Source organism: Aulostomus chinensis, chromosome 15, assembly GCF_037954235.1.
Source record: "Aulostomus chinensis isolate RoL2024-O1b breed Wild chromosome 15, RoL_Achi_v1.0, whole genome shotgun sequence".
Lineage (NCBI taxonomy): Eukaryota > Metazoa > Chordata > Actinopteri > Syngnathiformes > Aulostomidae > Aulostomus > Aulostomus chinensis.
Genome location: NC_141334.1, coordinates 27,463,951 through 27,488,580, shown reverse-complemented (window position 1 = coordinate 27,488,580; position 24,630 = coordinate 27,463,951). Strand labels below are relative to the sequence as shown.

The following is a 24,630-nucleotide window of genomic DNA, read 5'->3' as shown; positions in this document are numbered from 1 at the left end:
TTAACATGCCACTAGGACAAGCGTCTGAGGCGCTACAGCACAGACAGTGACTCAAACACAGGTCTGCCTGCAACTGCAGTATGATAACTTGCCTGAAATTCATGAAAATACCAGTCGGATCTCTGATGTTAGTGTCTGGAGAGCAGAGCTCCACCACAAAAGCTCTGACTTGCACCTCTCCCCATGTGTGAAGCAGTTTTGACTGCCTGGCTGGAGGGCACTGAGGGGAGCTGAGATGAAGCCTGGCCGTGGCCACTGACAGTGAGGCAGGGGTCTAAAAGTCTGTCCTCATACTGGCCAGCTCGCTCAGTCTCCTGTGGGGAGTCGTGCCCACATGAAGCCGGGGGAGTCGCGGGAGTTGACATCCCCCTCTGTCCTCTGGAGTGATAATACCAGCTGTGGGGGGGTCAGAGAGGGCACAGATGTTTCCTGACAGGACGCTGGGAGTGAGAGACAACTGCTGATGAGGGACAGAGGTGGCTGGAGGTTATTAGGGTTCTTCTCATGTCTGATTTCACAAGATAGAAACGAATGAACAACAGATTATAAACTGGAGAAAGCAGCGAATGAGTGTGCGAGTGTGTTCCATCGCAGCACTTCCTTTCATCGTAGCATGATTCCAGTGTTTTTACACCTGGTCCCTCCTTCTCATGTCCTAGGTCTCAATAATGAACCAGGAGAGTGATGATTAGTAACAAGAACATCACGACTGGTAGCTGAACGGCGGCTGGAAGGGAGCAACAGACCCCGTCACACTCAGAGCCTGAGTTTGTCCCTGACAGGGTTCAGGACAGGTCTCACTCAGACATGTAGACATGAGCCAAAGGTGAAGACAGACGCGACTCTCATCCAGCAGATTAGAAAGGAACATTGACTCGTCTCTGAGCATTTGGCTTCATTTGATGATGGAACCAGGACCTCTGGAGGTCCTAGCTGGTTGCTCCGAGCACAGACAGATCACGGTGTCAGCAGAGATCACTACTGTCTGACAGGAGAGGAAGAAATACTACGAGTGACGGCTGGTGTGATTCTATAAGAGCGTCAGCAGCCGCTCACTGATACAGAGCTCCAGGGGTGCCACTCTGCAGTCTGACAGAAATCACCAAGTATCATTTCAATTTCTGTTGTCAACATCAAATTACTTATTTCATTTCATGCCCAGTCAAGCATCGTGAAGCTACACACAGAATCAGTTTTGCTTCAGTCGCTGGGCCATGTCTGTCTCAAAGACGAGCTCGCCTCCCGACTGACAGCTTTAATTAGGGCCAGATATGAGATCGCTCACTGTGGATTCTCCACACGAAGTAGAGAGGGAGGAAGGGAGGGAGCGGAGTGAGGGGAGTGAGCAGGGGGAGGGAGGGGTGGGAGAGAGAGATTGGAGTGAGGGAGTAAGGGGAGGGAAAGAAGTGAGGAAGTTGGGTAGTGAGGGGTGTGAGATGTGAGTAAGTGGGGGAGTGAGGGGTGAGTCAGTGGGGGAGTGAGGGGTGTGAGATGTGAGTCAGTGGGGGAGTGAGGGGTGTGAGGGGTGAGTCAGTGGGGGAGTGAGGGGTGAGTACGTGGGGGTGTGAGATGTGAGTAAGTGGGGGAGTGAGGGGTGTGAGATGTGAGTCAGTGGGGGAGTGAGGGGTGTGAGATGTGAGTAAGTGGGGGAGTGAGGGGTGTGAGATGTGGGTAAGTGGGGGAGTGAGGGGTGTGAGATGTGAGTAAGTGGGGGAGTGAGGAGTGAGTCAGTGGGGGAGTGAGGGGTGTGAGATGTGAGTAAGTGGGGGAGTGAGGGGTGAGTCAGTGGGGGAGTGAGGGGTGTGAGATGTGAGTCAGTGGGGGTGTGAGGGGTGAGTCAGTGGGGGAGTGAGGGGTGAGTAAGTGGGGGTGTGAGATGTGAGTCAGTGGGGGAGTGAGGGGTGTGAGATGTGAGTAAGTGGGGGAGTGAGGGGTGAGTCAGTGGGGGAGTGAGGGGTGTGAGGGGTGAGTAAGTGGGGGTGTGAGATGTGAGTAAGTGGGGGAGTGAGGGGTGTGAGATGTGGGTAAGTGGGGAGTGAGGGGTGTGAGATGTGGGTAAGTGGGGGAGTGAGGGGTGTGAGATGTGGGGAAGTGGGGAGTGAGGGGTGTGAGATGTGGGGAAGTGGGGAGTGAGGGGTGTGAGATGTGGGGAAGTGGGGAGTGAGGTGAGCTCATTTCCCATCTTTGATCAAGTCAACCTTGTGGTCATTTCTTGAGCCAGAGAGTGCTTCTGCCAGACCTGCATTTCTCATGAAGAAGCTCTTGGAGAGAAAGATTGTGTGTGTGTGTGTGTGTGTGTGTGTGTGTGTGTGTGTGTGTGTGTGTGTGTGTGTGTGTGTGTGTGTGTGTGTGTGAAAATAGAGCACTACACGTGAAGTACTCTACAAATGCGCTTTAACCTTTTAGATTTAATACAAAATCCTGCACATAGAGAGAATTTGATTGTTCGAGACCAAAAGAACTACTGAAGAAAGGGATCATATCACATGATTGACTTACCTTTTACCTGGGTGACACAAACACACACACACACACACACAAACACACACACACACAAACACACACACATGCACACACACACACACACGCTGATTCATAATATTTCTATCTGGGATAACACCACAGTGGACTGCTGCATACAGTATATCATAGTTTTACTGTTCCCACAAATGCCTGGAAAATAATAATAAATACTTGCTCCTGCTCAAAAAATCTGGTCTCTAGTTGTTCGTCATGTTCCTCCGTTAATGTGTTGAGTCAGAAATCAGCCAGTGAGGAGCTGGACCTCACTGCTGTGCCGGAGAGAGAGAGGAGACTTGTTCTGTTTCTGAGGTAGAACAATGAACAAGATTCTAGATTCCAATAACTATGGAACTATGGCATCAATAATTCCAGTGTGTACCATTTCTTGCGTTCATGTATTAATGTACTTGTTGCTGGTGGAAGCTTTCTTTTGCTCCTGGTGCATCACCCTGTCACCTCTGAGTGTATTGATGCCGTCCTACCTCAGGACTAGCCAGCATGGCTGCTAGCAGCTAATGCTGCTATGCTGTGTGTAGCCTGAATATGTGTAGGATGAGTGTTAGCTGCAGTGCTGACAGGAGGCGGGGCTGATAGCCTTTACGGTGTACTCACATCTGTCAGCCGGTCCCTGGAGCTGCTCCGGATAGATGGCTTGGACTCTCCACTCACACTCTCACTGTCGCTGCCCCTGCAGAAGTTCTGGCCCAGCTTCAGCTGCAAAGCACAACACAGCAGGAGACCAGTTAAGCACAGGAGGGGAGTTCAGAGGCCGACACGGCTGAAGACGCTGGTGGCAGGGGGAAGGGATCCCACACAATTCAGGTCGTGAATATGTGAGAACTGGCAGGAGATGTGGCGTCGTCTCTGTAAATCTGTCATCTCTCGGACCTCATTCACAGCCATCACTTTGCTCGCCAATGAAAGACGCCATCTGATCTCCCAGTATGAAACTCTCAGCACGTGAAATAGAAAACGGGGGACAAAGACCCTCCAGAACCTTCGAATGGAGCCACCCTCCTTTCCAAGCAGACACCACATGCTGCGGCAGCAGGAGCTCAGCTAGTGCCGTCCTCTAGACACTCTGTTAGAGAGGCCACGCAAATACAGACGAGGACGTGCCAGTCCACCAGCATCTGAGGCCCTTCATGATCTGGAGAACAATCAAAGACTCTTGAGGGAGCGGTGCTGAGGGAGGCAGGGAGGTGGGGTCTGCTCTCCCTGTCCAAGTCTGGGATTCATGTCCATGCTGCTCCTTCCAGACCAGACAAACACCACTCTATGGGACCAAACTGCTGCTCAGCCACCTGACAGGAAGAGCCCAGTCTGTGTGCGCGCGCGCGCGCATGTGTGTGTGTGTGTGTGTGTGTGTGTGTGTGTGTGTGTGTGTGCGTGCGTGCGTGCGTGCGTGCGTGCGTGTACACGAGGGGACATCGGCCACGGAGCTCCAGCACCGCTACCTCCTCCCCGGTGCCATGGAGGAGCCAAAGTCAGGGGACTTCTAGCAGAGATGAGGAGTTGAGCAGATAACCACAATGAAAATGTTCCCTTTCTGTAGCCATTAGTGGTGTGAAAGGACTCCTGCTCCTGGGGAGAAATGCATGATGGGAGGAAGGCATGATAAGAGAGCCTGAGCGCTGGGATTTTGTGTGTGTGTGTGTGTGTGTGTGTGTGTGTGTGTGTGTGTGTGTGTGTGTGTGTGTGTGTGTGTGTGTGTGGTCAGGCGGTGCTGAGACAAAGCTGGTGATGCCCTGTGCTGTGATAGCACTAATTATGTCTCACACATTTATTCCCACTAACACCAGGACACATTTCTACCTTTTTTGCTTTTTCTGTAAATGCCAGATTGTCTGAGAAGAGTTGGCTATTTTCTTTCAGGGAAAAAGGAATCATCTCTTGTCAAGCGGCCTGTGAACTCCTCCCTGAAGAAAGGTGTTCACGCCGCGCTCTTCATCAAAACATGTTGACCCTTTAATATCTTCAGCGGCCAGCATCTCATGCATTTATGAATAAACGCACAAAAATAAACTCCAAAAAAACTGCTGCTGAGTCCTGCATTGAATATTAGAATAAATCTCATATGAAGCAGATGAAAGAAGTTCCTTCAGCAGACGTGTAACTGAGGTTTGTAATTAATCAGCATGCTGTCAAAGAGACTGTGCCAGCAGTGAAGAGTTCTCCTGCAACTGTGTGTGAGGAACTTGTCTAATAAAGACATTCCAATAAAGAGCAGCTCATCTTTCAGGGCTATTACATAGCTCAGGACCTGATTACACAGCTATTTGAACACATATCCCTCAGCTTGTTCCCTTTAATTTCCCCCTGAGCTGCTTTAAATTACTTCAGAGAATTACCCCCCCCCCCCCATCAGATGATGAATTCATTTCTTTTTTTATGGCGTGATTAAGGGATTCTCAAACCAGCGGAGAGGATGCTTGTGGTCGCTCCATCAGAAGGTGCCTGACCTTTGCTGATTGATGATAAATGTGTCTTTTTGTTTGCATTCATCAAGCTGAAGTTTACCTCTGCTTGGAGGTTAAAAAAGGTAAAAAAGTAAAGAAAGAAAGAAAGTAAAATGGTGGAAAAAAACCTCCACTGGTCAGTGGACTATATCGATCCGCTTCATGGCCCCACCCTTGTTCTGGAACCACCAAGAAGCAGCGAAAGGAGAAACAACCAAGACTGAGTAATGTGCTTGTGGGCGTAGCAGAACAACAGAGAAGGCCTGCGGTTACGAGAGGATCTGGTTCAGACCGTGGAGCTGCAGTCAGCCTGCCTCCAAGCAGAGATGCTGCTGAGATGACAAGCTATTGTGCTGTACTGCTACAACAAGATTAAGACATTAATTATGATGCAGGTTGAAGCAAGCCAATGCATTATTTAATGACCTTACTACATGTGCGGAGCCTGGGTACGAGCTGGCCCTGCAGGAAGATAACAAACAGATGGTTTTAATATTCCAGAGGCTAATTTCACAACAATTAAAGACACAGCGAGACATTAGCATCTAATGAAACATTTAAACTACTAGTAAATGCATCTGCCATTAATTTCCACACAGCGCGGCCTTGTTTCCCTCCAATCTGTTCTGTGTTAGGGGATGCACTTCTCTCCCCTCGTCGCTCTTACCAGTCTGAATTTATTGAAGTAGAGAATCAGCAACTGTTTCCAATCAGCAGTCAGCATGTTGCTGTGGAGGAGAGCAGCAGAAACCTCACCATGAAGGCTTCAGCTTCAAACACTTATAAATCGCGGTCAAAAAGCATGATAATACTCTGACTCATGTCAGCAAATACTCGCAGTTACCGACGTGGTCCGACTCCGTTTGGGCTGTTTTATTTAGCGCAACAACAGGGCATCCCACGGAATGATTGACGTGTTCCTGCTCCAGCTCAGCTCTGTGTCCTGATAGTCCCAGTTATCCATCGTATAAGTGCATGTTACCACGGTTACTAGTCAGTATGGAAGATCAGGAGCAGCACTGTTGGTCATCAGTTATTCAGAGGGTTTGCTGTGTCAGCGAGCCCTCTGACTGGTCCAGATGGAGTGGGTCTCTGGGACTGCTCCCTCCTGGGTCAGCACCCTGGAAGTCATCTAACTAGCATCAAGGTGACGCTGCAGTGGATAGAGAGATAAACTCACAGTGGTGCTCAGACAACACACACCATTGCCATGAGGTCATCAGGTCTGGTTCAGGGTTCAATCCAAAATACTTAATTTTGTCATCCAGATTTCCTCAAAAGTCTTTGTGTCATACTTGTTCAGGTCTCCCTGCTGGTAGAGTTTGTCCTGCACTGGCTTCTCAGTTCTGGCGTCTCTGGAAGACTCCATACACCGACCATATCGGGGTGTCTCTGTGACCACCACAACAATCATGCCCACTCAATAATGGGGACACACAGGGGACACTGAGGAAGAAGTGAGTGAGATAATTGTTCTCCTTTCTGTTGGTGTGACTAATGAGAGCTCTCTGGATGATGGACAGGGAGTCAGAGGGACTTCAGCAAGGGAGGCGTGGCCTCAGAAAGGCAGTCCACTGAGCGTATCACCCTCAGCGACATTCATATGGATTTAGCAGTGAGGACTAAATTCAAGGCTAGCAAGATAAAAGATTATTACCATCACACAGATCCATCCAGGTCACATGACCTTCAAGAACCAACTCGTGTCCGTGCCCACGGAGTGAACCAGTGCGACTCTGGTCAAGATCCCTGGACAATATGTCCTCTTCTCTGACTGGGTTTTGAAGAAGTGTTGGCTGACATGGTTTTTCCCTTCAGGGATCAACACACTCTCTCCTTCTCTGATTGTAAAAAAGTGTTTGCTGGTGTTGGCAAGTTGTGACAAATCTGAGAATCAGGATCATGCACCCATGTTCCTGCAGGCTACCATAGCTTCTCCTACCAGCTGGACAGAGAGGTGAGGGGATGCAATCTGCCACTTCACCACTAGGTGTCACTGCATCTAACACGGTCTTAAATATCCAGCACAGAGTACCGTTCCTGTTAACAATTTTATTGGGAAGAAATAAAATGTTTTCTCCAAAAAGGCAAAATCCATGTGGAATGCTTTCATTCCACACACACACACACAAACACACACACATACACACACACACACACACACACACACACACACACACACACACACACACACAGCAGTTTAGAGAGCAGGAAAATGATGAAATATCTCACACTGCTGCCACTAAAACAGCTATTACAACACTGTCTTGAACATGTGGAGTCAATTATTTCCTCACTTACTGAAAAGTGCTCACCATTGTCGTAGTGGAATTTTACAAGTGAACTGAGGGCTGCACGACGGACTCAATGCAATCAAGCACAAAAGTAGGCCTGCTAACATTTCTAACCACAAAGGCCACTTTAAAGAGAACCATGCACAACTGGCCTGCCGAGGCAGCTCCACCCACAACCCCCATCCTCACATGAAAGAGAGAAGTGGGCTCAGTTTTCTGAACTGGCCTCTGTGGGATTCTGTAGCCATCAGCTCCTGGTTTCCCTTAGTTACGCACAACAGCAGCTGCAGAGCTCGGCAGTAATAAAAGCTGGAACAATTTAACGGCTTTTATTGTTCTACTGCGGCTTTCAGAGCAGCTAACCTGTCCTCTCAGGATCTGCCAGAGAGAATCCCACTTGGGCAGCAATGAAAGAGGATCTCATTTACCTAAAAGCGCTTATAAATTTTTAATTTGCTTTAACAAGTAAATTAACAAGTCCCTCATTTGGGAAGTTTTATGGCTGCTTGCCACTGAGGGAGAACCATGAAATTTTTATAGATAATCCACTACCCAGGAAGGGTTGCTGATAATAAATTGTCTATTTCCTGCGGCACTGTCAAATCCCCTGAGTTTCCACTGACTCCACTTGAGAGGCTGCCTTGTGCAGCCTTCTCAGGCCGGTGGCAGGGTTGCTGAAGTGCTGGGGAGCGTCCCTCCTCTGCAGTAACCACGGTGACTTCCTCCAGACACGTTGGCCATACATTAGAGCCCCTCAGGTGAGAGCCCCCCTCCACCGGCTGGTTGACAGCAGCAGTTGCAATCTGCCGTGTCTGTTTAACTCGCAGCCAGCTTCATCTGACGGGATGGTGATGTGGACTGGGGGGGCTACGTCATCGCTCTGACAGTGGCTGTGCCGGCAAGCCCACCAGCATGGCCTGGCTCTGACCCTGTGCTCGGCTCTGAGGCCCAGCTGCTCTAACTGCCACAGACAGCAGTCCCCCCCCCCCCCCCGCCCGCCCTCTTGTCACCCTTAAGCCCCTCCGCCACCCTCGCTCACAGCCTGTCACTGAGCATCAGCACTTGGCTTCTATTGCCCCAGATTTGTGTACGGTGAGCTGTGTGTGAGGTCACAGACGGGCAGTGTGAAAATAACTCTTAATACCACTTCTTCCCTCGGCCGCTGCAGTGCGGCTGTCATGTGTCCTTTCATTACGGCGACTAAATGACATATCAAGAAGTCTAGGCATGTTTATCCTCCAGCCAACAGTTAGCTTGTGGTTAAGATGTCACTCACAGTCAGGCAGCGCAGCAATCTCATCTTTTTAACCATGGAGAAGCTCAATTTCCTTTGCTTTCAGTTCCCTAACATGATTGTGTGGCAGCGATCTCCAGCGACCTTGTCAGACATCATTTGTTCTAGCGTGGCAGAGCTCAGTGAGGCTGAAAGAACCCACTCTGACCAATCTGAGGCCACGGACGAGGCTTTTTTAGCCTCTGTGCAGGAATGTGAATCCACAGCAAAGATATGAGCCACTGAGGACTAGTCACAGCAGCGGCCGCAGGGCCAGAGCATCCTGAGAGGAGGAGGAGGTGGGGGAGTGGGAAATGGAGGCTCTGGGGGAGAGGTTGAGGGGAGCATGGCTGAGAGTACTGTCTTGATCTCATCAGTCATACTAAGGACTCCATTTCCTCCACCACAGGCTGGAGGCTACTAGAGCTTTTGCCTGCATTTATCTATCGCCATAAATCTCTGATCTATGACGACATTACAGGCGAATCAATATGCTTTTAACATCCATCCTCTGGCCCGCGTCGCAATCAGCCTCTGCCTGCTCACAAATGGTCATATAATGCTGTAGTCAGGCCGATTGAGTTATGGGGACAATTCCCAGATTTAATAATGAACTGAGCAGGTGGAGAAAAAGTTTGTGGTGAGGGAGGGAATATAAGAGCAGCCAGAGACCTGAACTCTCAGATCATATCCGAACATCTTGTTATAATGGCCCAGCACGGCTGTAAAATCACCTTCCAGCCCACTTTACCCACCTCCGGCAGCGGCGAGGGAGGGGGGACACAGGATCAGACTTCAGCTAGCCAGATGAACGCTCATCACCACATAACTTCTCATCAAAGAAATGTGCATGCAATTAATTACATGATTCCCCAGCTCTCCAGTCTGGGCTACTGAGTCGTTACTTCAATATTGGCTTTCAGAGACCCGTCCAACTAAAGCCACAGCCAGCGTGCCAGAAAAACAGCTCCCCAAGCTGGGCAGCCTCAATAAAGAGCGCTGTGGAAAAAGAGACGGCTCGCTCCTATCAGCTTGCAGGGGCTATCATTTCTCTTTTTTATTGCCATTTATTTTCCTCCAGGAATTCACTGCCAGTATATTGGCAGGCCTTCCAGTAGATGGAGGCAATGAAATTTAGCGCAGACACTTAACACTGGGTCAAGCCTTGTGTGCAGCTCATGTGTGGTGGTAATATGATAGACAAACGTTTCTGGAGTAGGAAGAAGCTTCTCTGTGCTGCAGGAATAGCAGCAGCCTGCTGGCACGCTGGCTGGACGGTGCCTCCACAACCTGCACGGGCCACAGCTGCACCACATCAGCAGCTGGAAGATCCCTCTGGAAGCAGCTCAGACAACCTCAACCAAATGTTGGTAGATTCTTAATCCCAATCTATTTTGACAATCAATTGATTTTTTTCCCAGTGTTTTTAGAGCAAAAATTCCTATCGGAATCTTAAATATCAAGATTTGTTACTTCTTTGTCATTTATGACTCTCTGGTTCATGTAGTGAAGAGATCACATTGTGGTATAACTATTAATTATGTGTCCAAGTACCAATTATAACCAAAATACTGTGGTGCTGCAGCAAAAATGAACACCCTATCTAGTGTAACCATTTGTAGCTTCATCAACAGTTACGCCAGAGAAGAGCTGACGGGGCGGCGAGAGAGGCAGCGGGAGGAGGGACAGGACTGCCTCACCGAGGAGGCAAACGTACAAAAACAGGAAGTGATTCAAGAGTACACGCAAGGAAAGAACATTTCAAAATAAGACATGAGGTTACAGCAGCAGAACACAGACACGACAACTGGAGTCCATGAAAGCTACAAGTCCAATACACGGCAGTAAAACTGACCAGGAAGGAAAAAGAAACGAGATCAAATGAAATAAAACAGGAACCTGAACTAACAATCACAAAAACTACAAGTGAAGCTTGACGGCCGGAGACACACCAGCGTGGTAGATATGGGTGTCTTGTCAGGTTTCACTTTTTTTTCATCGTTTTTGTCTGAAACTGAAGTAAGAGTGGAAAGTACAGATATTTGTCAGCATTCCAATGAAAGTCAGGGGGTCCTGAGATGTCTCTGGTCAGCAGGAGCATTTTGCTCCTTCCTGGTCGGACAGACGGACGGACAGACAGAAGGCTGGCTGGGGGGCGTTAGAGGAGGCTGGTGGCAGGATATACTTGTAAATGTCCTCGTGTAGCTTCTCGACATCCATCTGTCCTCACCGAGTTGTAAAAGTACCGTAAAACAAGTGCCGTTGACCGTAGACTCACAAACATCTGCTGCTAATGGGACACGACAAACAGCCAAAGGCAACAAAACAATAAGAAGACAACCCCCAAATAACTCAACAACACAGGTTAGTGATTGCTAGGACTGGTACCAGACTCCCCTCATGGTTCCAGGTACCAACATTTGGTCACAGTGTACAAACAGCTTCAACGACTATTCCTCAGAACCCAGTTTATGTGATGATTATTCAAGCAGCACAGGAGAGCGGAGCCATGCTGGATGACCTCGCTAGTGCATCAGTCAGCTGAGCCTTTGATCAGCACCAGCAGATACCGACTGACGGATCAGGAGTTTGTCTCTGTGAGCGAACAGTGCGCTGAATACATCCACCAAAGCCTTTTCCATTTCTGAAAAATGTGAAGAACATAGAAACCTTGTTTTGACATGGAGGCTGTTGTCGTCAGTGGGGATTTGGCTGCTGTGTCTCTCACTGCTCGCTGAAGACAACGTGCACATGACAGTCAAGACTTCTTCTTCTTGACTTCATTTTAAAAGCAGTCAGAACCATAAAGATGGTCAAGACTTTTCAAGGCTTGGATCCAGACTTCTTCATGTTTCTATACGGAGCAGCAACAGTCCACACCTGACTGGGATGGTTGTTGATCAGCAAAGGAGGCAATATGCAGTACATTTTGAACAGTGCACTACAGCAATACTTTTGACTTTTAACCCCTCACAAAAATGTATCTTCAGCTCACGAAGGCTTGGATTAAGAAAGCCTGGATTATACCGGATGAGAGAGAGCTCCTGTTCAGATGTTCCGGACAGTTCAGCTGTTGCTGGCCGTCAGCCTCCATTAGTTTTGACCTAAACATGCGTCACCGTCACAGAGAGGTAATGCGGGATGGACGGGAGGGGGAAAGTACTGCTTTAACCATAGTCAAGGTGCTAATAGGTGAAGAGGGATGGGAGTCGGTAGGAAGCACGTGCAGCCGTGTCAGCCACGAGAACACGGGACCTTCCATGATGAGAGTGTTTTCAGCTGAGAAGACAATCAGGACCACCAGTTAAAGAGTGGGAGCAGTTTAGGAGAGAGGAACAAAGGCTCCTCAGAGCAGCAGCAGGAACTGGGGCACCTTCTTCTATGAATGATGGAACACTGCCATCTTATTTTCTCAAAACCTGTCAGAGCTCCAAGCTTGGAAAGTATAAACACTGATTTCTGTATCCAATGTCAGAGCTTCACTGTGGAAATAAGAGCTGGAATCTGTTATGATTTAAACCGACACAGCTCTGAGAATAGCTACTTGCCACGCAAGCCCTGACAGCGTCCAGCTCCCCACGTGTGTTCGTCCATGACGACACTCGGGGGACCCGTTACATGTGAGCCAACTTCCACAGCAGTTGGCTTGTAGAGAGACTTTTTAGGTGGGTCAGTGCTCGTATTTATGTTGAGAAGGACAGTGGGATGGAAACCCTGTGTGTTTTCCTCCTCTGACGAGGAGTGTCTTCAGCAGCTATCAGGGATCTTGGCACCGCTAAGGAATCACTCCATGACCCTCTTTGCCAGACATGCCCGGACTCTGTTTGTGCTTTGGTCTGGGCTTCCTCTAGCGAGTAATGGACTTCCTTCAAGCCATAAATCACACTTTTGCACCCCTTTTGATTTTTTTCTTTCTTTTCTTCCACCATGTTTTGTTCAGCGCACCACGTCTTTGTTTGTGTGAAGCTATTTTCTGTCACAGACAATGCTGTCTCTCTCTCTCTGCTGTTCTTGGAAAGACGCTGAGGGCCACAAATGTCAACCACAGGAAGGCAATTATGAGAGTAAAATTACTTCCTTACTGTTATCAATCCACTCCCTGGACCCGGGGAATGGTTAAAAGCCACCATGAAATAGGGCACAGTTAGTGTTTTCTCCTGGGTCCGAGCCAGGGCTGCTAACCTCGCTATTAAAGGCCCCGACAAGCTTTGTCAATGCAATCTGCTGAATGCCTTGAGTGACACACGATCGATACTCTCCACTCTCCCGGGTCATCACCGGTGACACAGGCCTGAGTAATAATACAGCTCTAGCTGCCTCTCGCACTTAAATGCTTCCCCTGCCACAATAATTCTGTTTAGGGTTTTTGTCTCGAGGCTTGTGAGCAAAATTTTCTACGCTGATTGAAAGAGGAAGATACGGATGCTGGGAGGGAAGAAGGGAGGCTGTGCGGAGCTGCAGTGGAGGAGAAGACATGAGGAATCACTACGTCTCTGCACTGATGCTGGCTGAGCGAGAGAGAGAGAGAGCGAGGGCTCGGAGGGAGGGGGCTCTGATAAATCGAAAATGACTGGCTGCCGAGTTGTAATCTGCCAGCGTCGAGCCCCCTGTAGCAACAAGCCAAATGAAAAAGCACGCTGACAGGCCAGAGAGATGGAGGGCCTGCGGTAGATCGCAGGGGGGAGACGGGGCGAGGGGGGCGCGTCTGTGCCTGTGCATAAAGGTGTCAGGAGAAGGGTAATGTGTGGTTGCAGGCACTAAATAAAGCATGTCTCCTCAAATGAAACACACACACACACAAACAAACATACTATTACCAGCTGAAAACATAAGTCTCATTACAATTCCTACTAATCTAATGTAAACATGAACAGTTGGCAGCGCTGGATCAGCCATCAAGAGCTGTCAATTAGCTGCACACTACAAATGTGTTTTAGTGTTTATGAGACCGTGTGTGTGTGTGTGTGTGTACATACATCCCTCTCAGATGGCATTTATGCAAAAGACCGCTTATAACAAGAGATTTACAAGCCCTCTGTACACACACACACACACACACACACACACACACACACACACACACACACACACACACAAAAGCAGCTGTCGTGTCCTTCACCAGCTCCAACATCAAAATCCAACACAAGAGCTCCACCTACTGCACGTGCCTCCTCTGTGCCCCATCCTAGCCTTCTGCTGTTGGGAGGAAGACTCCGGCAGGAGGCACCTGTCCGTCCACTCCAGCTCCCCTGCAGGGAACCATACGGAGGACAACCTAAACCAGGCCCAGCAGCGGGTCCGTGAGCCCCGGACAGGAGCAGCAGCATCCTAACTGGGAGTGAATAGAGCTGATGTGGACTGATCTCATCCCCTCGGGCCTCCATCCCCCCTCCTCACACACCGACATCACATGCAGATGTACAGAGAGCACCGGCAGCCCAGCGGGGGCTCTGAACAATTCGCCAGCAGCAGGAAATAACCTGTCTGTATTTTCTACTGAATTATCTGCAGCTCACCACCTCAGCAGCAGCACACATGCTCAGTGAGGCAGAGACACGGGCCCGAGGTCTGCCCCCCCCCCCCCCCAATTGCATTTGCGGGCCCGTGGCTCACAGTGGGACTGTCACAGAGAAAAGCCATCTCGCTCACAGTACGGCGGCTGATTCAAGGCAACGCCGACTTCCCGCACTCCCACTGGGCTATTCAGGAAATCACAGCTGAAACAGAGCTGTTTGTCTCCTTTTGTGCTCATTCTGGTCACTGCTAAAATAAAAAATAAAAGAATTCCACCCCCACCTCTCACCCCCCCAAGGAAACATTGAAAATTATTTCGTGACCCTCTGTGTGGCAATTTTGGTGACAGTGCAGAGAAAATGAATAAAACACAATTTAAAAGCCAGGCTCCGCAGGAGGGTGAGTCTGCCTGTGGCTTTTTGATTTTACTGGGGTAAATTGGGTTCTCAGCCTGAGGTTTATCACTGGAAACTACAGTAGAGGCATTTTTCTGGAGCAAAAATGCAAATAGGCCAGTGTGAGATGACGACTTCATACAAGCAGACTCCGCCGAGGTCCAATCAAAGACAGGAAGTGATGTGGGAGTTTGCTTTCTGAGGCTTTCCACGGTGACAGCTTTTGTGTCAGCTGTCTTTGAACTTCATCGGCTGTCAGTGGCATGATGGCGGCAACGCACACTCATCTCACACACACACACACACACACACACACACACACACACACACACACACACACACACACACACACACACCAGCCAAAATAAAAGAAGCAGGCCATAAAGAGGCAGAGCTAACATAACTTTGTGAATTGGGGGATGCGATGGCTACAGGGGTAATGCTGTGCTTCTTTTACCTGGGAGTGATGTCACTGCATAAAGTGGTGGTGTGGGGGGGCACCATTGGTCACTAGCTGAGTAGAAAGGGGTGCCACTGTGATAACAGCCAGGAATTTGGTTTGGGTCAATATAGCAGTGATGCCAGCATAACAGCGGTGACGTCAGCTCAGTTCCATCCTGGTACTCTGTCCTGGGGTAGACTCGACACGTCAGCGCCCCCCCTCAGTGACCTGGGAGGAGAGTCGGTGCTGCTGCTAAATGCTCCCTGACCTCCAGACGCCTCACCCCCCCAACATCATCCCAGCCGCTGCTCGACTGCCTTCTGCAAACAACAGTTGTAGCGGCGAGAGAAAACAACATCAGGGTTTCGAACTGTGCAAAGATGCTTGTTTTGTGAATTATGAAGAAGCTCGGCGGATGCAAATGACAAGTATTCAAGGCTCGTTGTCAATCAAAGGACAGACGTGAGGCACAGGGAAGACGCAGAGCAGGCTCCAAGCTTAATGTAGAGAGGAGGTCCGGATCCGACGTCCTGCTTCTCTGGAGCCTTGCAGGAGAGAAGAAATCCTTTTTATCAACACACTGATAACTCTTCATTTACAACCGACTGTACGCACTACACTTTATGAAAGGATGCCACAAAAACTGGAGTGTGAGCTCCAAAGAGCTCATGCCGACATCCCCCAGGGCCGTCTTTTAAACACACGGCTAAATAATTCAGCGCAGCCTGAACAAAGACAGAATCTGAGAGAGAGCTGCACGCTCTCTGGTGTACGCTGCACTTTCCTTCCTCGTCCCACAAGAAGGAACAATGAATCGGGCACTTTTCTCTCTGGTCGTGATGGAGACTTTCCCAGCTTTATTTTGAAGCGTTCAGAATTGATTGCCAGAGCTGCGGCTGCTGCTGCTGCTGCCACCCTCCTGCTGACCTGTGGGTGGTGCTACATGACAACACATCAGGGCAACGGGCCGTCAAACACGCACTGGAAATACACTACACTGAATACAACATGTGCTCAAGAATCGCAACCAGAGAGAGAGGGAGAACAGAAGAACATGAATGAACCACAAAGGGAGAGGCCAGTCACCCCTTCACACACGTCAGAGTCAATATGACCGTAAAATCTCTGTGGGGAGGGAGTGCTGCAGTCACGGGGGCGTGACCCTGGCTGATGAACTCGGCTACGTCTGCCACTTGAGCTCCTGGCAGGAGTCAGTCAAGGCTACACACCCACTGAGAATCAGGCGCTAAAGGTCCCCTCCACATGTGTACCAGGCTGTACAACAACACTCTAACAAATACTACAAAAAACAAGTAGAATTACCACATGTAAATCCTTCAACACCTCCTGCTCAATTCAAGATTTAGAAAATGTAGAAATGATTTTATTTAACATGTAAAAGTTTCCTGCTTCTCTAAAATTCCACTCTCACATTCTACTTGTGCTGCCGCCGCCGCCGCCGCCGCCGCCGCCGCCACCACATATTTCATACCCCATTACTGCATGCAGAGTCTGTAGCAGGGTAGTAGTACTGTAGCAGTCAATGTACTGTAGTAGTTACAGAGCTAACAGTCCTGAGCCAAGGAGTGTGTGTGTGTGTGTGTGTGTGTGTGTGTGTGTGTGTGTGTGTGTGTGTGTGTGTGTGTGTGTGTGTGATTCCACATATAAGTGATTAAAAACACAATGGGTCTTTAGAACTTTCCTGGCTCGTAGCTGATGAGCACAAAGGCCTCGTTGAATGTTCCATGTGAAAGCAGAGCTGACATTGGGAAGGTTCACTGAATCTTAGCTTGTAGCCCCCCCTTCACCCACAACCCCCACCTCCCCCTTCACATCCTCCTGCTCTCCATCTCTTTGTAGCTGTGGGCTAATTGCAGCGATTTTAGATGATTGTTATTAAAAACAGGCGAGCGGCAGCGCTTTGCGAGCTGAATCCCCTCAAGAGAGGCCCCGTCACACCGGGAGCGCCTGTGCATCCTAATGACTGCAATCAGGGCTGCGAGAGCGAGGATGCCTTTGTTTTCTCCAGCGCTGTGAAGGAGGCAAAGAGGTTCACACACACAACAACACACTCCAGCGCTCTTCAGGATGAATAAACCTGAAGAGAACAACAACGGCGGCGGCGTCTCCTCAGCAGCAGCACACGGTTGAGCGGCTATTCAAGAAGACTTGTGAACACACACAAGGCTGAGGTGAGTCTCACGGTGACGACTACACCATGTTTTACCAGGTGAAGATGATGAGTGATGAAGATGTAGACATGATGAGCCCCCATGCCAGCAGACCCCCGCAGGTGGGAGGTACATGATGATGTCACCACACGTCTGCGAGCGCTCTGACGTCACCCTACAGACGGGCTGGACCTTCAAGTAGCGTCTGAAGCTTCTGAAGCGCAACAGCAGAGCAGGAGCTGCGACCCCTCAGACTCAGAACTCAACACAACTACTCATACTACTACGACCACCACCACCACCACCACTACCACCACTACTACAACTAGTGCTACCACAACTACCACTACTACCACTACTACTGTGAGGAGGATGCAGGAAAGACCATCTGAGTAGACCTGCTCCTGGTTCAGCTGGAGGGTTCATAGTGAGTAGAGACCAGAGTAGAGGAGGACATAAACAAGCCAAGACTATCACTACAACGTTTACTACTACTACTGCTACTACCACTACTACCACCACTACCACCACTACTACCACTACTACTGTGAGGAGGATGCAGGAAAGACCATCTGAGTAGACCTGCTCCTGGTTCAGCTGGAGGGTTCATAGTGAGTAGAGACCAGAGTAGAGGAGGACATAAACAAGCCAAGACTATCACTACAATGTTTACTACTACTACTGCTACCACCACTACTACCACCACTACCACCACTACTATGAGGAGGATGCAGGTAAGACCATCTAAGTAAACCTGAGTAGACCCGACTACTGCCACTACTACTACTAACAGTAATACAATTACTACTACTTCAACTACTACTACAAATATAACAAGTACTACGATGACTACAACAAATAAAAGCTATAATACAACTAAAACTACTACTAGTACAACTTTTACTATGACTAATATTACTTTTACCAATATTCCTACTATGACTACTACAACTCATACAACAAAAACTACTACCACATGACTACGACTACTGCAGCTACTATGACTGCTACTAGTACTATGACTACTAATACTAAAACAACTTATATGACTACTACTGTTATGATTAATTCTGATTCTATGACTAAAACTTCTACGACCATGAATACTACTACTATCATACTACTACTACTAATACCATGACTATCATTTTACTGCAACTATTACTACTGCTAGTACTATTTCTAGTACTACCACTATGAATACAACTACTACTACTAATACCATGACTACCACTCTTATTACCACTATTTCTAGTACTACTACTATGAATACTACTACTACTATTACTAATACCATGACTATCACTATTACTACTATTATTATGACTATTACTATGACTATTACTACGACTACTACAACTACATGACTACTACTATAGCTATTACTACTGCTACCACTATTTCTAGTACTACTACTATGTATACTATTACTACTACTACTACTAATACCATGACTATCACTATTACGACTACTATGACTACTACTACTACATGACTACTACTATGGCTATTACTACTGCTACCACTATTTCTAGTACTGCTACTATGAATACTACTAGTACTATTACTAGTACTATTACTACTACTACATGACTACTACTATGGCTATTACTACTGCTACCACTATTTCTAGTACTGCTACTATGAATACTACTAGTACTATTACTATTACTATTACTACTACTACTATGACTACTACAGTACCACTACATGACTACTACTATGGCTATTACTACTGCTACCACTATTTCTAGTACTGCTACTATGAATACTACTACTACTATTACGCACACACACGCACACACGCACACACACGCACACGCACACACACGCACACACACACACACACACACTACTGATATTACAGACTGACACACCCTATACCTGTAGTTATTGTTTGTTTGCGTTACCTTAATGTGTAAATAAATTAATTTACTTCAGTTCAAAATGCGCTCCTCCCGTCCTTCTGTCATGGCCATGGCGCCAGGTCATGACACCATCCATCGTGTTAGCGGGAGCACGTCAGTTACACGTGTCGTCAGCCATTTTAAGAATTTAACATGCAACTTTAGCATGCTGGCCTCATCTGCAGTCCACCTGGACATGGTACTGACGGGAGTCCAGACTGGTCCAGTATGGTTCCAGGTACTAAACCCTAATACTGGCAGGTCTGAGGGGTTATTTTGGGGAACTGAAGCTCCTTGATGTTGCCTTTAACTGCTAAAATAGCCAGGTTGAACAATGGCGATGTGATTAAAGTTGACCTTTAACCCTTTGGATATGAAATGACATTATTTCTTGCTGTTTTTTTTTTATATGATTTTGTCGTGTGGACTTTAGAGCGTTGTCTGAAAATGTTTCGGTGATGTCACATTGACCTTCGATCGAGTTGACGTGTGCCAGGTTAGAAGGCGTCACCCAAGATTACACGCTTAATCAAACAGTCTTGTTTGAGCAGCCCAGCAACTTTCTGTTTTTCTGATCACTAATAACCCTGAGGACACACTCACACACACACGGGCGCACACACACACTCACTCACTCGTGCCTACAGAAAGCCAACAGTAAGCGGCAGAGATTCAACAGTGTGATTAATTCAATTTGAACTAAATCAATTCTAATTATCCTGCAGGGTCGGTTCTGATGCACGGCAGCAGGCTGCACAATGACCCACCACACCAGCACTTATCTGATAGAGTTGTAACAAACAAATCACAACAAACAGCAATCAGCAGAAAAATAATGAGACACACACAGCGGCCTGTTACCAGCGGTGAAGGGAGGCATCCAGGATCGATAGCAGGGCTCTGTGCAGAGCTGGACTCATAATAACAGGGACAGGGCAGAGGAACCCGCAGGAGGCTGCAGGTGGGGCACAGAGGGCAAAGGCCAAGAAGGAGCTGTGACCTTTGACCTGGTCAATCGGCAACACTGCTGGTCAGACAACTGGAGAAAACATTTGAAGACGGACAGCCAGCGAAGCTGCACTGGGGCCTGATTTTTGACTTGCAGCCTTACTGGGTGTTGAAGAAACACACACGTGTGTGAAGGCTGAGCAGCAGCACTGATGCTGCTAGCAAGATGTGCATGCTAGCAGAGGTAATGGAAGAAAATGTTAGTGGAAGAAAATGAGAAGGCAGACCTGAGTATCCCACATCGGGTCAGAAATGTCCAGAATGAGATTGACAAAACCATAAATAAAGAAGCATCATGGCCGTTCTTCTGAGGTCAAATCACCACTCAGGAGGTTTGTAGTCAGAGGGGAGCAGTGGGCTACACTTGAGCTGAGCTAACGCTGCGCTACAGCACTGCTCATCTACTCAGTGTGGTCCAGGAGCCTGAGGTTCCAGCATCAGGAGTGAACGGGAGCTCGCAAGAAGATAACAAGCAGCTTCCCGTGTTCACCGGTGTTCTGATTACAGCGTCAGACAGTCTGGACCTCAGTGTGCAAGTGTCAGGAATGTTGTTTGCTGTCAGATGCCCTGCTGACTTGCTGCTGCATCACAGGAGCCTGCTAGGAAACCAGCTCTCTCTCCGTCTCTCTCTCTCTCTCTCACACACACACACACACACACACACACACACACACACACACACACACACACACACACACACACAAAGAAAGCAGGACCTGTGGGCAGAGGGTCCTCCACAACACTGCAGCCTCCTTCCTGTCCATGCATAATGCATGAGAACATGTAAATACGTTATTCCGCACATGCATTAATGATCATGGAGAAACTCGCAGTCTAAGCACCAGGGCAATTAATAAAAGATGGTGCACAGATAAAGGCCCACCCCCCACCCCCCACCACTTGATCCACTGAGACACTTTTCATGCCAATTCTTAACCTTGTTTTATTTCTGCACTGCTCGGGGTGTGGTGCAGCTGGAGGAGAGCTGAATAATGAATGGAGGTTATCAGAGCAGCCGACTACTGTAGAGAGTCTGAAGATACAGCAGGGATTCACACTCACTCACTCACTCACTCACACACACACACACACACACACACACACACATACACACGACTGCTGTGGTACTTATTGCATGCTCTGGGGAGGAAACAAGGGGTTAACTGGTCTCCCAGGAGCTGTGAAATGAGGCCTCATAGCCTGTACACACTGCATAAAACATCAAGTCCAAACACACACACACACACACACACACACACACACACACACACACACACGCACACATATTTATCTCAAATGCCACAGACAGAGCAAATAAAGACTCTGGATCAAAGTTGGTGTGACAGCTTGTGTGTCAGGCTGGAGCACTGGACCGAGATGCAGATGTTCCTGCTTCCTCTGGTGTCCATCACTGTCAGGAGGACTTCCTCTGTCACAGATGAGCCTCAGCAGCACCTGGAGATGATTATTTCATCCACATCTGGATGGGTATAGAGTACTGCATGTACATCTGGTAGTAGCAGACAGACACGCAGATAAAAAGCTTCCCTAGCGACTGTTGCTATGTTCCTTAGCAACATTACTGAACCTTTCCTAGCAACCACGTAGCTGGCTTGAATGAAGATAATCAAGTTAAGAAGTCAGTGTGAGCATCACTCCTGATTCATGAGGTACCAGGGCAATACTGGGAAGTACCATCAAAAGTTTGTACCACGGTATTTGTTTCCCTTTCACATTATTTTATCAGTATTTTGTAACTTTCTTCATGAGCGGGTCTTTCTGCAGGGCTGTGGTGCATGATTTACTGTCAGGAGTTCCTATGGTAACCCCATCAACTGCACCCTGTGGAAACTGACAGCTTTCATTAACAAAGGGTTTGCGTGGCGCCACGCCATGATGGAAGACTTGGAAAACTGCCGCTGAGAACAGTTCCATGGAGTTGCATTGTGAAAACACAGGGAAGGAGGGAGAAATCAATGAATTATTCCTGGTCACATCATCAGTGTTTAAACCGCCTAATCTGCTCTGCTGCACCAGTGTCCTGTTCTACATCTGTTTTACCAGCAGGGGGTGCTGATGCTACATTAATGCTGCTTTAAACTGTGATGGGGTTTTGCTTCTTGAAATCATCTGCCTGCTTATCCAGCCTCATTTTCTGCAGTTAAAAAATTAGTTATATTCAGGGGAAAAAACTAAATAATAAAGAAAGCAACTAAAATACAGAGTCAATTCATTACCAGTAACCAACAAACTGACTAGTGGTGAAGCATTTTCATGAGAGAGGTGCTGCCTGGCTCATCACTCCAGCCTTGTACCGGGAGGCCGGATTTACCTGTAAACTAATGAAGTTGTGTTTTTGAGGCAAAGCAGGATTTCGATAACACAGGTTTGTCTTCTTCTACTTCTTCTTCTTCTTTGTTATCAAAATTCTGGCTTTTGCAACCCTGCTTTTTTGTCAGGGTTGATTTTTATCTGAGTGTGAGAGAGAGGCAGGGGGGAGAGGGAACGCTGAGGCCCATCAGGGTTGGATCCAGCTGGGCCGGCAGCTTGTCAATCCAACCAACCGAGAGGACGAGATCCCGAGATGACAGCTCACTCTGTCTCTCTCTCCCTGTCGTTCCATCACTCGTGTGCACCCACAGAACCACAGGCTGACCTTTCACTGCCACTATGCTTCCTCTGTCTGTCAAACTTAGCCCCCCCCCCGCCCCACACACACACACACACACACACACACACACACACACACACACACACACACACACACACGCACCTCCATGGGCTGATTTCAAGTGACAGTAATCACAGTTTATTAGCTCACTTTGCCCTTGTCATGTCCAGGAGCAGCAGGCGCACATTAAGTGATTAGACAATTAGGGACTTTACACTCTTACGCTGGCCAATGTCACACTTCACACAGTGGCTGGCCACAGCCCCCCACCCCACCCCCATTAAATGCTGCAGAGAGCGGCCTTAATGACTGCAGCTACTGCTGCTCTTAAAATCACTGCATTCCCGCTGAAATCAACCATGCGAGGGAAACAGACCCGATGTTAGCAGGCGCGTCTGTGGCAACACTCATTAACACGACGCTCTGCTTTTTTCCCAAAATTGTGCTTCACACTTCTCACACAACTTCATTTATCTGAGCAAATGAGCAGGGAGACGTGTCTCTGCTTCAGCTGCAGCAGGTCAATTCCAAAGGCTAAATCATTCACACAATGTAATGTTTAGGTCCCACCAAAGTCCTCCTCCAAAAAACTCAGTAAACACTATCATCATTAGCCCGATTAAAGCATCCTGTGTAGAAATAGCTGAATTCTGTGTTTCCCCTCATGTGAGAGATGAGACATTCTTGTTGAGTGCACCAGAAATGCAAATGAACAAATTCAGCTGAAGAGAGGCAGAGAGACGAAAGTTCAGCTGAGAAAGTCCAGTGGTCGAGCCATCGAGAGACGGAGCAAGCGAAGTGAAAAAGAGACAGGAGACGCAGAAAGGAGGAGGAATGCAAGATTAGAGGCGAGGAGATGAGAGGAGCGAGGACGAGCCGGCATCTGGAGGCAGAGACATCACAGAGCGGCGACGGTCAACCTCTCCTGCAGCAGGAGGGCGGGAGACGGAGGCAAATCTGTTTCCTGTCATCTTCCATCTTGTCATTCTTTGTTCAGACATCTTGCATCTCCTCTACCAGCTGTTTGCTGCCTGTGCTGACAGATGGCTGCTTCTCTTTGATATGCCCCCCCCTCTCTGACACACACACACACACACACACACACACACACAAAACTTGGTAAAAGTTTCAGGGAAAAGGGCCCTGAGAAAGTGAGGTGGTCATACCAAGATGTTACTGTTACTTTAACAGTAGCAGTGACTGAGGTTGAGTTCCCTCAATTTTCCAGACATGCATTCTCACATAGGTCAGTGTGTGTGTGTGTGTGTGTGTGTGTGTGTGTGTGTGTGTGTGTGTGTGTGTGTGTGTAGATTTGGCCTAGTGACACAGATTTTTAGCCACACTCCACTCGGGAGGAGGCTGCTGAATAAAAGCGAAGGATTGTTTCTTCGGGGCAGGCCAGCGTCGACTGGTGTTGCCAGACAGTTACACAAGTTTACAGTCAGACAAAAAGCAATTGTCAGCTTGGCTCTGCAGCTGTTTGCCAGCGTGTGATCTATCCCTCCACAAATCTGCCACATTCCCATAGCTCGCGTTGCCAGGCTGCCCGGTCCAGTTGAAGCAACTCTACCCAGCATGTGAATGCATGCACGGGACAACAGAGGGTTCTTTGAGGCAGGGGTACCAGGGGCCCGCTGAGCCATCCAGTCATCCAGCGGGCTGAAACCAGAGCTGCTCCAGAGCGGGCAGCAGACGGCAGGCAGGGTCTGGCATTCCTCTGGGAATACAGCTAAAGCTAATGAGCTAATCTGAGGTGAAAAGGAGGTCCGTATTACCAGAGGGGCTCCACACGCAGTACACCTGACCCCCCTCAGACATGAATATTGTCCAGGAAAAGTCCAACGACACAATATTCATACAACATTTCCATTTGAACATTTGAGTCCACATTGATTTGGCAACATCCAACAGTCAGTTTTAACACAGCAGGGGTCCTCTGAGGTCACACACAGGTGAGACACTCAATGTCTAAC

General features: G+C 48.4%; 1 protein-coding gene across 10 annotated transcripts in view; it reads right to left on the bottom strand.

Annotated features, from left to right (window-relative positions):
* Nucleotides 1-24,630, bottom strand: part of auts2a (activator of transcription and developmental regulator AUTS2 a) — a 388,494-nt gene that overhangs the window by 203,811 nt on the left and 160,053 nt on the right. For all 10 annotated transcript variants that reach the window (XM_086179169.1, XM_086179168.1, XM_086179172.1 and 7 more), the window contains one exon: nt 3,136-3,237. In XM_086179169.1, coding sequence (XP_086035295.1) covers nt 3,136-3,237 — 102 coding nt within the window. The remainder of the gene's footprint in view (nt 1-3,135; nt 3,238-24,630) is intronic.